Raw genomic sequence first — 16769 nt, 5'->3', positions numbered from 1 at the left:
CAGCTAACATTACTGCGTTAGCTTTTCTTGCCAAACTTGCATACACCATGGCATACACACACAATATATATTAGTAATTTAAAAATAACTGACTCTGTATTTAAGACCAAATAAACTATATAGACTAACAAGGTGAATTTCCTTATTTATTAACTGTAATATATATTCCATGTGCCCCCAGCCATCACTGACCAGAAAGAGTTAAGAGTAAGTTGAAGCTTGCTTTTAATCAACTTTAATTAGATCCACTGTAAATAAACCTTCAAATAGTGACTTAGAAACAATCAGGGTAATTAAAACAGTGTGTAAGTCAATAGATGTCAAAATAACATGGAAAATTTTATGATTAATATTTATAAGTAGGGCTTAAGATCTTTAAAATATTTAAACAAGGTGCTTTTTGCCTCTTGCAATATATCTAACTTTATTTTAAGCTCTTCTAGATTTCATATTTGAATATAATGCTAACAGTCTGTTTGCATGTAAATTTCTTTGGGCCTGTGGGCCATACCATAAATACCACTCCTCCCTTGTGTAACTACCCCGTTTACATGAGAATTGCCAAAGACTGTTCATCATCCAGTGTAGTAAATGTAATTGTGCAAGAAGTTAAAGTAATTTAAAACATTCTCAGAGCGCAGAGTGACAAGGCAGCTATCATTACCTAAACATTATTATTTCTTGCCTGTGTCTAGTAGTTACCTAACCGCAACTGCAGTCAGCCTCAGCTGAGTTTCCTGTCAAGGGAAAAAGTTGACCATCTTCATCTAGGCCATTGCTTGTACAAAGATCTACTCATGGCCTCCACATAGCATCTTTTCCTCTTGTCTGCTTCCTAATTTTGGTGTGTTGCTGACTTTGGAATATCGCTTTAACGTAGAGATTGTTTTGTGTATCCAGATTCATAATTTAGGCTTGATCTGCAAAAGTCCACTTTCTTTAAGATTTAGTTTTCATATTCTTTATGCTGATTTAAAATTATGCAAGGATAATAATCCAGAATAGAGGTCTGGGCGTATTTCCTTGCCCTGGACGGTAACGAGTGAAATGCACATATTTTTTTAAGAAATTAAGTTGTCCAAAAATGCATTACTTAATGTATATATACCTTGAGTTTCCGATGGTGCTCCCATAGGGACAAATGGAAAATATGTAAATTTACTGACTTCCCAAACTGTTGTCTGCACTTGGAATTATTAAGCCATTGCTTTCCATAACGAAGTGGGTCCCCTCCCTTTCTCCCTGTAGCTCCAAGGATCTGATACCAGGAAATCACTACCACATGAGTCTACATTTAGTAGTAGGATAGGACATAAATTCCTTTCATGTCATCATTATTTGATATTCTGTTCACTCATACTATATTTACAACCATGAGGTTTCCTTTTATAAGTAAGCAGCAAAGTGTTGGTAAACATTTCACAACTAGTTCTACAGGGGAAAAGAAAACACAAAAAACGTAGTGTTTGGTGATTTCCATGGTGGTCTAAATATTACCACCAAGGCTGACCTACCGAAATGATATCACTAGAAGCAGAGTTGGAAAGACATATGCGTAATTGGTACTTAGGAGTTGGTCTGAGCTGGCTCCAGTCCGCCACTGAATTTTAGTGACTAGATAATAAGTATTTATTTAAATGCTTTTGGAGAATCTTGTAACAAGCTTTATCATTGATTTTTGTTGATCAGCTGTTCTAGTCTCTGGGTTTACAGCAGAGCCTATCTCTCAAGTATCATGTCAGGTAAACATATACAGCCTTAGATTTCAAAAGGAAAAAGAAAACTAAAATAACAACAAATTCACCACCATTACAAATAAGCTTAGCTAGAGTACTTCATATAAATTCCATCTCTATTAGGGACATTCTTCCAGCTATCTCAAGATTTCTTTTAAATACCATTGAATCAAGTTCAATATTATCATCTTCCACACATAAAACAGCAATTGAATATATGCAAGAATTTCAAATCTTTATTTAAATCTGAACCTTTTTTCCCTAATCTATTACTGGCAAAAGCAAAATTAAAAAAAAAATATATATATATATATATATATATATATATATATTTAAAAGGAGAGAAAGCAAGGTGAATGATGTGATGTTCCTTTTCTAAAATACATTCAAACTTATACTTATGCAGCAATCAGCAGTTTTGATATCATAATCTAAAAGTACTATTTTATCTTCTTGCAGACAACATGGGGATTATTAAAAAGCTCATCAGCTTGCTGATGTAACACCTATATAATTCCTGCACCACACTCTGATTTTATGAAATTGGGTAAGTGTACTATGCTTTACTTTTTTAATTTGAAAAACTTACACATGTGACTAAAAGTCGTGAACAGTATCATTTACCATTATAAAATTGATTTTTCATATGTATATTAATACAGCAAGAAGCATATCTAGTCATGAAACAATGTCTATAAAACTTTATTTAAATGAAAGGACTGTTTGCAGATAATCATATTGATTAAATTATTTATTTTGATGGAGCTGAAGGCCACTTTCACATACTTCATTTCTAAAGATGGGCTGCAATTTTACAGAATCCTACAGAGTTTCTCCTCATGTAATCAAAAGATTGATATTCTTGTTCGTTTTTCAGAAAGAAGCACTTTTAGAAACAGTTTCCTATACAGTGTCCACTATCTGTAGATTTATTAGGAACCCAACAATAAACCCTTTTCTAAAAGGAGAAAAGAAAGAAAAAAATTCATTCTTATGTGAATATGTTCACATTAAACTAGTATTAATCTAGAAAATAATGTTAGGTAGAAATATTATTTTAGTCATAAAATTCTTCTTTCTCAAACATGTGATCACTTAATTTCTCTCCTCACTTTGGCACATCTAAACAGGTATAGAAAGTATACATTGCTTGGTTAATTCTTGAACATATTTGCATCAGAATTTACTGGTGGGTTTTGAAATTTATAACATTACATTGTTTAAGATATATTCAAAAAATTTGTCCTTTACTCAATATTTTTACAGCAAAAGAGGGTGGGGGGAAAACAAATTCTTCAAAGTCTTTGGAGCATATAGAATTTGTGACCTTGAAAAATCAATCTTGCATCAAAGAAAATCTCAATTCTCTCTGAAATCTTCCTTCTATAGTACAAATACTTTCTTTCAATGTTTTGTAAATTTTAATGGCTCAGGCAAACAACTTGTATGTCCTTGTAGCTGTGTTCCTCTCTGAGACGTGAACAGCAACAGGCCTCAATTGCTGTACTATTTTTTTTTTTTTCCCCATTTCCATGCTTCATTTCCTCCATGTAGCTCAGACTGGAGAAAAATCAGCATGTTCTGATGAGCTTAATATTCTGAGGCAGGAAGATGGACCTGAACTGAGTGGAGATTGGAGGTCCAAAATAAATATAACACCATGTGTCAAATAAAAAAGAAAAGTCTCCTGTACAAATCAGAAGAGATAATAAAAAAATCAACGAATAGACAGCAACTTTTTTTCATACCTACACAAGCATCTCAAAACGACTGCCAACTTTAAGAATGGTTTACCTTTTGCTTATTTGGAACATTTCAGAATTTATTTGCTAAACAATGGTTTATGTTGCCTTAAACCAAATTTTATTGGCTTGTTTGGAGGATGGGGGAGGATTTTCTAAGAATATTTATATTGCTAAATAAAATGTATTTGCTCACTGACAGCAATAAAATTCTGCTGGATGCTCTAATCTAGCAAGCTGAAAGCATCACTGTAAATTAAATTTGTCCCAAGTTTTGATATGCAAGAAGTTCCAGGACTCTTCAATCCTGGCATATCATGTTTTATTCCCCTCCCTGCCACTACCGTGAAGGTATGTACAGGACACCCTGGGGACACTGACAACACAGGCCACTACTTACTCACAGAGGTTAGGTGCCTTTGCAGGTATCTGAGAGTTGCTATCTATTCACAAACCACTGAGCATTTTTTTTTTTTTATCAAAAAGCCTTCAAATGCTCAGAGTCTGTGGTCAGTGCAGTCCCTTGGATAAGTCTAATGAGGATATGCTTCACCAAGGCAGAAACCTAAACGGTTAAAAATGGAGAGAGATTTACAACCATTTCCTCTAGCAAGTGGAGTTCTTGTTTTCTGTATGCAGTGGTGTTTTGTTTTGTTTTTTGCTTTTACTTTTTCTTCAGTACGTTTCAAACTAACGTTCCAGGGCTATGAGTACAGACTCTCCGGGCCGGCTCCGTACATGTCTGCGAGTCGTTTAAAACGCGGTCCCCAGTCACTAAGGTAGTCGTAATTCTGATCAGAGTTCGAGCTGATGGAATCCAGCGAGCTGAGCGACTCAGCCACCGAGCCATTTCCTTCGAAGGCGTATGTCTGCAAGGAATCGTAAGGCGGGGCGCAGGGGTCAACGTCGGCTTCCTTCAGCCTTTCCCAAATAAATTCCCGGAAAATGACATTATCTGGGATGCTCTTAAAAGTCGGTCGACTCAAGAACTGAATTTCTGGAGTCACATCTCTCCGGGTCTTGGTGTCTCTGAGGACGTTGAGGTTTCTGAGCGCGGCCATGTCAAAGGCTTCTGTGTCTTCCTCCCCCCCACCCTCGTCATCATATCTAACGATGTTTTCTCTGATATCTCTCTCTTCGTCGAAAATAAGGGGCTCTTTTTTCCTTCTTCTCATAGTGACGATCAGGAGAATCAACACTGCAACAAGGAGACAGCAAAGGGAAAGTTTCAGTAAACTCACGGCCGCTCCCTCACCCTGGTGAGATTAGGCCTCTGATGCTGATTTCAGAGTTTTCTGCCCTTTAAAGGGAAATGAATGGGCCGCCTACTTCCATGGGAATACACAGCAGTAAATGTGCTAAAATTGCTAAAACGCCTTTAAAATAGAACACTTTTTATACATCAAGGAACCCTTTTCCACACCTGTTCAGAATTGATGTGTCCCTCTTGAACGTAACCCCCAAAGCATTTGATAGAGCAAAGGGAAGGGCCAGGGTAGGATAAATAATTTCAAAGCCATGAAACACCAAGGGATTTTTTTTTTGGAACTCCTTAGTTGCTGGAAAGGCAAAGTGACATTCATAAATGTTTGGGGTCTAATTTAGCAACGGCAATTTCAGAAGGAAATGGATTATAGCATTTGGCTGGGTTCTTTGAAGAAATGCCTAGTACTTGTCTATGAAACTCAGCTGTTAAATAAAATCCAGCATGTCAGACCATATACAAACATTAAAAGCTTCTTTATAATAGAGTCCCGCTTTCAGTATGAAACACTGAACTTGGTTTTTATGTATTATACCTAGAGAGAGAGAGTACAGGTTGTGAGATTTTAGCAGTAGCCAAAGTTTGATTGAAGAAATCAATCATCCCTTTAACATTAGGAATTTTTCTTCCTTTATCAAAACTAATAAATGATAAAGCACATGTTTGCACTGGAAAGCAGAGGAGAACAACTACACTGGCTACTCTTTAAACAAACTGAATATACTTTTGTGCCTTTTAATAAGTACAGTTGTCACTCTGTATCTGCAGGTTCCACATCCAAAGATTAAAGCAACCCCGGGCTGAAACTATTTTTTTTTTTTTAATTCCACGAAGTTTCAAAAAGCAAAACTTGGATTTGCTTCACATAGGCTACTATTTTATGTAACATTTACATTGAATTCATAACTATTTATATAGCATTTACATTGTACTGGGTATTATAAGTAACCTAGAGATGATTTAAAGCATAGGGGAGGATACTATGCCACTTTATATAAAGGACTTGAGCATCCTTGGAGTTTGGTATATCGGAGGTCCTGGAACCAATTCCCTACAGATAGAGCTGGGTGACTATACACTAATAAGGTGAGTACTCTTCTCTGACTATGAGTGACTGAATGCTTGCCGAATTGGGAACACATTAGATTTCATGGCCTGTTGAATCAAGTTAAAATGAAGTAGAAAGTATTCTTGAATTTTGGAATTCAAAAATATATAAATTAGTGAATTATCTTTAATGATCTGTCTACAAGTAAGTTATCTTTTTAATAATTTTTAATCACAATATTTTTTTCCTGCAAGGTCTAGGAGGCCCAGAATATACACTAAGTGGATTATTGTTTGGGGTACGTTACTCTCAGCATAGTTTTAAAAAGGACTTTGAAATATTTATATTTAAAATACCTTTTAAGGTATTTCTTTGGCATTAAGAATCATTTGAGAATAAAAATATAAAACTAAGAAAGACATCAAGGTAGTTCAGAGTAATTAAATGCAACGACTAGGGGTGAAGCATATTTCAGCCTTCAACTCAATCTGCTTTAAAAAAACCAAAACTCTAAGGATTTATTTAATTTTAAACAAAATGATTTTATTGTCAATGAAAAGTATATGCTTTCTTAAGTATGTGTCTATTTGTTCTCTATCATCAACAGGAATATGACTGACAAAGATATTTTTATTGGAGATCTATGGAAATAGTGGGAACTCAATTGTTTACTGGGGCACTTTTTTATTTCCTTTCCTATTTGACCCTGGCCTATTGCTCCCCCATAAGCTTTATCCACAGCCTACAATTTAGAAACTGAGATACATTTCTGAACTTTCTGGCCACCTTCTCATGTTGCTATGGCACATAAGTGCTTAATTCTCTTCTTTCTTGATATTATTTACTACATTTAAATGTTATCAACTGGCTTCATCAGAGTAGGAAACATGCAGTTCAAAAGCCAGTGCTTTTGAAATGAATCAAATACCATTCATTTCCTGTCTGTTCCCCTAAATATTCTGCCATGCGTCTGTCCTCCCTACTAAGTGGATTCCCAACCCTGTCCCTTTTGGTCTTCTGAAAATTAGCATTTCTACCACCCCTAAAGCCTTTTAGTTTTCAAGCTCCATGCTAGAATGTTACAACAAAGACATGTTTACAAAAGATTAATATGTTTCTGTTGTAACATTCTGGTATGAAGCTTGAAAACTAATATTTAGCTTTGCTGTCAAGAAGGCCTTGGATAAAAGTCCAGTCTTTCCAAATATTAGCTGTGTGATCTTGGGCAAGTAACTTGAACTGCACGTAGCCATATGTGACAATTATAGCCAAGTTCAGGGCTCACAGGGTGGATTAAAGAGAGAAAAGAGATTGGGGAGTAATGTCGGTAGAGGTAAACAGAATGCCAGGCACTTGCCAGTATGCAACAGAGACGTTTTCATTGTTATCCTCTGACCTACCAAGAATGTTAACTCAAAATTCTGTGAACACAGCAAGTGAAGACACTGTGTTTCTCCTTTGACCAAGGAAAAACAATGAACGAAGTTAGGTAACAAGCAAAGTAGAAGGCGTATGAAGTATGCATCAGGGCTTGTGCACTAAAGATTAAACTGGAGAGAGAGAGAGGGCAGTAAGGTGAAAAATGATGGTCTGTACACAGGACGTATCATGTGACCCTCACAGCCGTTCTCTGGGGTAGGTAATTTCCAATTCGATGGTTGTCTCAGACATGCGAAACAATCTGTCTGTGGTCAGTATATTGATAGTAACTCGGGGTGAGGTGTACTCCTGTCTGTCTTCAAAGCCTTTGCACTTTCTATCACACTGTGAGCTTAGACCTTCCACAGAAGGTAACAGATACAAGCCAAGAACTCAGGTGACAATTGCTAGCTTGGAGAAAGACACATCAGGAAATCTGAATAAAAGAATTTTAGATTTATATACTTTAGTTACTGAAACTTTTTACATAGTCTCCCAAAAATAAGTGATTGCAACAGAAAGGTGGACCAAGAAAGACTTCTCGTTAAGAAATCAAACCGAGTAAGACATGGAGTGGAGAGGTATCGGGAAGAATTGTGATGGGTGGGCAGGGGGAGGTAGGTGAAGATGAGAAATCTGTTATACATATTGGAGAGCAAAACTGAGGGGGAGCAAATGTCCAATTGAGTACAAAAAACGGATGGAAGAAGTGAATGGGCACAAGAGTAATGAGGGTATGAAGAAGAGAAGAATTATGTAAGAAGTAGATGCCCTTTTCATTTAAGTCAGTGTCTAAGAATACAAAACATTTCCAAATTCTCAATTTTCTTTCCTTCCTATAATTACAATGGATCTTGTCATAGATATCTGTATCTCACAATTATTACATTCTATTGTAAGTGTATTTTCATGCCACCAATAATACACTTGCCTTTTGACCCTCAATTATAGTGTTTAGTAAAAGTGAAATGTGAGAACCCAGGGGTGCATCAGCCCATGGGTCCAATGCCCATTAAGGATATTAATATCTTATGGAGTTTGTCTTATTTCCCAATCTTGCCTGAAGCTGAGAAAAAAATGTGAAGTGTTTTAGAAGGTTAGACAGTTTAACATTTCAATGACTTGGGAGAATATTAATTTCTAACTGCTTGAGCATGCTATAAAAAATAAATTTTGACCTTTACGTAGAACAAGTATTAACTGTTTTTCAGAGGTTATGGAGATCATCGCTGTATTAAAAGGAATATTTTCTGCCTAAGTAAGCACAAGATTATATATTTTAAGAGGTTTTATCATACGTCTTTTTCTATCATATGGACTACTGAGTGGAGACAGAAGGAAAGGTTTAGGTCTAGTTGAAGTCTAGACGTACTTGGATCGTGCTGGTTTGTGAATTTATATATCTATTTCACAATGATGTGCTAACCATTTTATGCATTTGGTATAGTGATACAATGGTGAACATAGCAGTAGACGTGACACATTTCCTCATGGAACTTATAATTAAATGGGGTGGACAAATATTTATCACACAAGACAACTGTATGTAAAAGTAGAACAGTGATAATTATTCCTAAAGAGGGAAGTATGATCTTCTAAGGCTATGTATTTATTAGGGGAAACAGGTTAGAGGAGGCCTTAAGGCAGAGTAACCGAAGGCTGAGGGTGGAGATGTGATATGGAAGAATATTCTCGGCACAACCAACCAGTGAGCAAAGGTGTGAGGCCAACGTGTGGGTGGAGAGCAAAGAAAGAAACGGGAGGGAAGCCAGGAGACACAGGCACCTGCCAGCCCACGAGCCAACTAGCGTTAAGGAGGGCACAATATGATCACAATATGATCAGGTGTATTTTTTGAAAAAAATCATTCTGATTGGACTAAGGAAGTAGGGAAGAGTAGATGTGAGAAAAGAAGTTAGAATGCATAATGTTGACCTGATTTCTGAGTTTAGAATTCAGTTTCCTAATATTCGATGCAACACTCTCCAAGCATCTCAGTATGTAGGAAACAGTGCTGGGCGCTGACAAAATATAACAGAGGCTCCCTGCATCCAAGTAGCTCACTGTGTAGGCTATACGTACACAGATAAATAGAGTGCAAGTCGTCATGCAATTCGCTGTAAGAAGGTACAGACACGCATGGGTGCAAAGAAGCACGCAGACCAGGAGAGCACCAGTCTCCCAAACCCGAGAGAAACAGAACAGAAGATGGAGAAAAATTTAGACGTTGATACTATAAGTTAGTGAACTCCTTTATTCTAACCTTCACTGTGGTGTGTGTCAGATACATATCCAGACAGTTAACCTGGAACATGCTTTTTACTGAATCACCTTGGCAGTATTTTAGTCGTATTTTCCTAACCCACTTTCCCAGCGGTTAACAGTAGAATTATTTACCCAGAACTTAATAGAATTCTGCAGATGTAATCTGATCACCACAAAATGGTACCAACTTCTAAGTGAGGCTGCTTACATTAAAGAACAACTTCGTCCATTCATGTATTAACATATTTCAAATATTGAGTCTGGGGTTCATTTTAAACCACTCAGTCATGTATACTACCATCAGGCCAGTTTTCCCCATCCTTAAAAATCTGTAAAAGGTTTTTGTTTTAATTTGCAAGACTATATGTAAACCTGTTAAACATCAGTTTCTTAAGATTAACCCATTGTTTATAGACTTCTTCCAAAAGGTTAGTGCCTGAATTTCATTTAATTCAACAATATTTTTACTGAGCACAGACTTTCAAAAACTGTAAGCCCCATAAGGGCAGTGATCTCATTCTGCACAGATATATCTAGACCACAAAAAAACAGTACCTGATACTAAGATTTCAATAAATATTTGTTAAATTGACAAAGTATGGGCAAGCTACTATGGAGATATGCAGATAGCTCTTGCCATTAAGTTCAATATTTTATATAAGAAAAAAATCAATTATATAATGCAATTATATAGCATTATAATATACGCTAAGAAAATATGTATAAGAAGGTACAGCCAGGATGCTCAGAGAACACAGACAAGATGACACTAAGGTAAGACTTGAAGGATGAGCCAGCCTTCACCAAGAAACACTATGTGCTCTGTGGTCTTCATAAACATTCAGAATTTCTTATAAGTCATAAAAGACTTGTCTAAATCTTCACTATTCAACATGGTAGCCATGAGCCACAAGCGGTGAACAAGCATTTGAAATGTGGCTATTGCTATTTAAAATGTGAATTGAGATGTGCTCTAAGTGTAAAATGTCCATGTGATGTTGAAGACTTAATTTGTTAAGTAAAATATATTAATAATTTTATTGATACATGTTAAAATTATGATAGTTTATACTGCATTAAATTAAATATATTATTAGCATTTATTTCACTTTTTAAGAAGTTTTTGCTAATGAGGTTCCTTGAAAATTTTTAATGACATATGTGTTTCACACTTGTGAATCAGGATGTATTTCTTTTGGACAGTTGATCTAAACAAAAGATTTGGAAATACTAGAAAAATCTTAACTGCATATGGTCTTAAGGTATACTACTCTTATAGTAGGAGATTTTATTACCAAATGACATATTGAATGGTGAAAATTATTATACTACAATTATTATGTATTTATTAGGTGTAACTGAAAAATGACCTAAATGAAAAATTGCTAGCACAATCAGAATTACAAGTTCAGTAATTATTTATAATTATCCACATCAATGGGCAAGTAAACTTAGCTTTTAAATAACTTCTACTTCCCCCTGCCTGTTTCCTCCTCTCCAAAATGGAAATAATAGTACTTACTTCAAAGAAAATGTCTCATAGTAACTTTACAAAGATTAAGTGAGTTTATATTTGTATAGTACTTAAATAGTGCTGCACATAGTAAGCACTATGTGATTTTGTTAAAAATTTTGTTTTTCTAAATTTCTATAATAAATTCTTACACAGTTCAGTTCCTATCTTTGTGGTCTTGCTAAAATTTGAGTCATATAAGTGGTGCACAGAAAGAAACATACATTTTACCATTCACACACATGTGACTTTGATAACCCTCAGTTAATTTAGTTAATGTGTTTGGTATCTACTCTCTTCCATTTATTGGGTGGTATAATAATGAATAATAGAGATACCAGGCCTATTCATGAGGGGCTTAAAATATATAACAAAGGTAGTAAAATAAGCAGTAGAGTGTGATAAGTACTATTCACTGATTCCCAAAAATATTTTTCCTCCTGGGTGCCCTATGCTAGGCCTTGAAAATATAATGGTTTTAAAAAGATATTAAGGTCATTACCCTCAAGGTGCTTTTATATTTGAGCAAGGTAAACATTTACTAATTGTGATATGTGCTACAAAGGAAACACACAGGTTTTCGTGATAAAGATTCATGGGCATGAGGAGCACCTAATTTAATCGGTGGGTGAGGACATTCCCTCTTTGAAGGTAATACTGAGCTGGGGCATAAAGAATAGTATGAGACCAACGGGGTGAAGGGAAACAGAAGGTTTCAGGAACATGGTGGCATGTTTGAATCTCATGGAAAAACAGGCCATGTGGCGCTTCCTACTGGGGGAGTGAAGGATCAGATAGCCTGAGGCCATCAGGAGGTGAGTAGGTGTCAGAATGTGCCTTGCTTTGTGGACTCTGAGGAACATTTGGATTTCAGGTAAGTACACGTGACGCTTCTGAAATGTTTCGAGCAAAGAAATTATGTTTTCAAAAGTGATATGACAGGAAAAATACAGGGGTACTAGTGCATTCGCGCTGTGATCACAGATGGATGTCGCTGCAGATGACATCTAAGCAAAAGATTTAAAGGATGAGAGACGTCAACTTATCATTTTGTCTGGATTTATGTGCTGTGTAATCAGATATATCAGATCCCCAGTAACAGAGGGCCAAACGTTGAATGTGCACTTATGAACCCACTCTATTCTTTGTAGTCACAAAGAATAAAGATTTGTAATTAACAAAATTCGTGTATGATTGAGATAAATTAGATATCAAATATAGCATTTTTAACTGAAATTTAAACTGAATTTTAAAGTATCCTTATTCTCAACTGCAATAATTTTTCTCTCTTTAGACTCTAAAAATCATATATTCTTATCTTTTTTTCTTGAGCCCATGTATAACTCCAGGGCTATTAATCTGAAAATATAATCTAAATACTTTTAACCTGTGCCATATCAATTTTCCAGACAAAATTAGAGAAATAGGCTGGATCTCAAAAGGCCTAAAACTGTAGAATGTTGTGAAATGGGAAAATTCAGGTCCAATGTAAATACTTATGGATAAATGACAAAATCTAATGTTCTTTTCTACTACTGAGTACATCTAAACATTCATGGATTCATTCAGTATGCATGTATCATATGCCTTCTCTATTTCACATCAGCATTTTATGAGATGCTATGTATACAATGATGAAATAATGCTTGGTCATTGCCTCCAAAAGCAGGAGTCCACCAGAGGAGATAGATGACAGAGAGGCAAACCAATCAGCCATGAAGGATGCTCTAAGACTGTTTTATACAAGGTGTTATGCAGCCCATAGGAACAGTACCCAACTTGGACTCAGAAGCAAAGGAAGTAAGTCTTGACTACAAAAAAGGAGTTACTATTTGTGGATTCTGGGGAGAGGTATTCCAGGAAGAAGAAGCAAGGCATATAAGAAGAGGTAAAACAAAGCAGGATGAGTCTGAGAAAGTGCAACTCTGCAATTTGACTAAAGTACACTGTGAGTGGAGAGAGAAAAGGCTGAACTGGGAGGGAGCAGTTAGGTCATAGACAGAAGGTGATTCTAGTCTGTAGACAATGGCAAGACACAGAAATCTTATTTTAGGCTGGGCACGTCGCAATCACATTTGCTTTTAAAAAGCTTACTCTCTCTGTGGTCCTGGATTGGAGCTGACAGAGACTGGGGAAATTACCATAATTCAGGAGCGGAAAGATGGACCATGGACAAAATCAGGTGCAACATCAAGGGAGAGAAAGACACAGATTCAAGAACCAAAGTAAAATTAACAGCACTTAGGGACTGATTGGCTATGGAGGATGGAACACACAGAAGAGGGAAGGCTGACTGATTACACTCAAAAAACACTTAAGTAGGCACTAAATCAAGATAAGAGATAGGAATGTAGGACGATTGTTCAGTGTATGTTAATTTCAGATTTCTCATGTCAGCAGTCCACCAGAACAATGACTCTACCTATCTAGATCTGTTTAAGATCCAAACCAGAGATTTGCAAAATATCTGCATATGTGAGATACTGTTTTTCATGTCTCAAGACAGGAAGAAGTTTAATCACAACTGAAATTGATCCTTCCTTTTCCCAGAACAAGTATCACAAAATTCCTCTCCATTAAATATGTGAGTTAGTTTAAATTTCATTTAAGGCTCATGTGAGACAGAGAGAAAAACTGACCTAAGTACAATGAATATTTTATGCCCAAAGGCAATTGGTATATTTTGGTTGTAATGAAGCATAATCTCATATTTAACATACTCCCAACCTTGAGAGAACATGTTTAGAATTGTGTGAGTGGAGGACATTTTAAATTAGACACTCAGAGTTCACCAAAGACGTCCTAAAGCCACTATGTGAAACAAAGATGGAGTTGCCATAGCCACAGATCTACAGGTGCTTCCAGAGACACACAGGTCTTTCAGATTAGAAAATACATAGGGAAAAATACCTTATAGAGGACATCCAGAAGGCAGTCTGGGCTGTGTTTGGGTCCTGGGTCTGACACCTTATAACATTGTACATGTCTCTGCTAATATACAGTTCTCTCATACAAAAAGTAGGAATAGCAATAACAATACTTAATAATACCTGCTTAGGAAATATGACATGAGAATTAAATTAGACAACACTTGTAAAGCACTTAGTATGAACTTGTTCAGTGTAATTCATTGTTTAGTATGCTTGCACTTGTTTGTTTGAAAAGAAACACATCTGCTATTACCACTAGGACTGCTATGTCAAATATGTTCTTTCATTACAGATTATGAGGGGGATTTATCTTTTACATATTGCCCTCATATTTTTCTCTGCAATTTAATATTTTTTGCTTAAGTAACACTATCACTTACAAAACCAGGAAAATAGTTTCCTGTTGAACCAAATCATGAATGGTCTCCACAGTTAAGAGCAGAGCAAATACCGTTTAGGTCTTGGTAGATCAGGGAAGAAAAGCGAAAAGATGCATGACAGCTAAACATCCAGCTAGCTACCCTGGACACACTGGAACTGGAAAAGCTTGAATTCCATGTAGTAGACAGTGGTTTCCACAAATGCCTTCTCAAACCTGGAGGTGGGCCAGTCTAATTAATCCCCACTGTGTCTGAAGAGCTAGAGGGGATGTTATAGGACTTCAGTTACTTGGACCTAAAGGTTGAAATAGGGAAAGAACAAAACTTAATATATAGTCAATTCAGTGGCAGTTTTAGTGAACAGGAAAAAGCTCCTCTGTACAGACTAACAGAAAGAAACTAGCTGTAATATTCTCTGAATAGATGTGCAATATTTAATATTGACACCATACATTAAAACAACTGAAATACTTTCCAGTTATTTCTGGAAAAACCACTGAAGTAATTATTTAAGGTCAGTCATTCATAGATTTTGGGTTTTATTTTTTAAGTGCTTTCAGCCTCATAGGAAAAAAACTGGGTATATCAACAATTACAAATTTTACTATGACAGGACTTCCCTGGTGGTCCAGTGGTTATGACTCGATGCTTCCAATGCAGGAGACATGGGTTCGATCCCTGGTCAGGGAACTAAGATCCCCTATGGTGTGAGGCGTGGCTAAAAAAATAAATTTAAAAAATGAAAAAAAAATTAATTATGATAAAAATGCATAATGAAATTTGTGTTGGAGTAAAATAGTTATTCAAGCCTTAGAATACTAAACTATCTTGCCATATATTGATGACATTTTTCTACATGAAAAATAATTGAGGCATCTGCTTGATAATTTTATCATGAACTTTGAATATGAAAATAACATCTCCCGTTCAAGTGTAAATAAAAGAAACCTCATGTTCTGATTTTTGGATCATCTCTGAGAGAACTCAGGTGCAAATAAATTAGGATGACAGCAAGAGTGAGAAGGAGAGAGAAATCAGAAAAGAATTCACCCATAAAGTTAGAAGAATACAAATACAGGTGAAAGAAGAATACAAATACAGGTGACAAATCCAATTTCATTTCAAATCTTGAGGAAAAAAAGAACTACATGTGAACAGCTTTTAAAAAAATACTTTCAAGGTGTATTTCTTTTAATCCAAAAGCAGTGATTGAGAAAAGGAGACCTAGAATCTGATGACTTAATGGCCACTAAAGTGTACCTCTTTTCCTCCTCTGCAAAGGGCTGGAAATGATTTCTGTGATGCCTCCCAGTAATATTCTGAAACCTTCAGTACACCCCCTTCTATGTTACAAGTAGCTTTAATTTGTCACATCAGTGGAACACAAACTTGGCATGTAGTGAAGCATCCTTTTTTTAGGCGTCTAAAGTGCAGATGTGTCCCCAGTTTCACTCTTAAATGGAACTTGATCCTCAAATTCCTCAAATTCTTCTCCCCTCTTCACCTTGCTTTTTTCTAACAATATTTGTTCGGAACCCTGAAAAGGAATGAGTTACAAACACTGATACCTAGTGTCTAGAAATGAGGTGGTGTAAAAAATGAGTCATTTGTGCATCAGAAATCAGGTTCATGCCAGGCTGTGCATCCCATCTGCACCCCTGAGTACTGGCACCTGTCGTAAAAACCCAGAGCCTATAACAGAAGAGACAGAACCAAAAGAGTAAAAGGTCCTGGTTATCTGCTCTAAAAAGTTAAGAAATCAGGTGCAAAGAGACTCTTTCTGAACTGAAATGCTAACATTTGAACATACAGATTACTAGGCAGAATCCTTACTGGGAAAAGGAAACTGTAGACAGAAGCACCTGGTTCCAAACTGTATTTCAGTACAATAGGCTCTGTTTTGACTTGTTCTTGTAGACTTGCAGAAACTTTTAAAAAATGAATAAACTATGGAACATAAACATTTGATTTTTAGAAATGCAAGAGGCATCCCTCAACTAGCGTCTCTATAAGGAAAGTGCTCAAATTTAACAAAAAGAGTAGTCATACTTAAAATCCCCCAAACCTATGACTTTACCCTGAAATATATGTATGGTACACACACACTCATATATATCATATGCAAGAATGAAGTCTAATGCAACTATTTCACTTTCAGTAACAGCCTCGTAATTATTTTAAATGAATTAGAATCACCAAGAAATATAAATTGCAAGGAATGCCTAAGTCACAGATGGAAAGTATTTTCTAAAATGAAGTAGGCTTCATTAGAGAGACACCCTTTAAAAAAATCAAAGAAGTTAACTGCTGTGTATGATTAAATTCTAGGTAATACAATTTTATCCTACTCCTTTGAAGTAAGGTATAATCTAAACTGTCTGTGATAAGCTAGTCAAGTTATACAAACCTGCAGCCTGCAAAAAGGAGACCACAAACACATAAAACATTAAAACACACCAACATTCACATTAT

At 36.0% G+C, this 16769-nt stretch overlaps 1 protein-coding gene across 2 annotated transcripts in view; it reads right to left on the bottom strand.

Annotated features, from left to right (window-relative positions):
• Positions 1-2457: 2457 nt before the first annotated feature.
• CDH7 (cadherin 7) overlaps positions 2458-16769 on the bottom strand; it is a 129158-nt gene continuing 114846 nt past the window's right edge. Inside the window, exon 12 of one of the 2 annotated variants that reach the window (XM_059894077.1) lies at positions 2458-4676. In XM_059894077.1, the coding sequence (XP_059750060.1) occupies positions 4183-4676 (494 nt within the window). In that variant the 3' untranslated portion in view covers positions 2458-4182. Of the gene's footprint in view, positions 4677-14910; positions 15016-16769 lie in introns of those variants that run through there. The other variant, XM_059894078.1, reaches the window with a different exon arrangement.

The sequence above is a fragment of the Balaenoptera ricei genome, chromosome 14, assembly GCF_028023285.1.
Source record: "Balaenoptera ricei isolate mBalRic1 chromosome 14, mBalRic1.hap2, whole genome shotgun sequence".
In the NCBI taxonomy this organism is placed as follows: Eukaryota; Metazoa; Chordata; class Mammalia; order Artiodactyla; family Balaenopteridae; genus Balaenoptera; species Balaenoptera ricei.
Note: the sequence above shows the minus strand (reverse complement) of the source record. Positions and strands in the feature narration are given on the sequence as shown.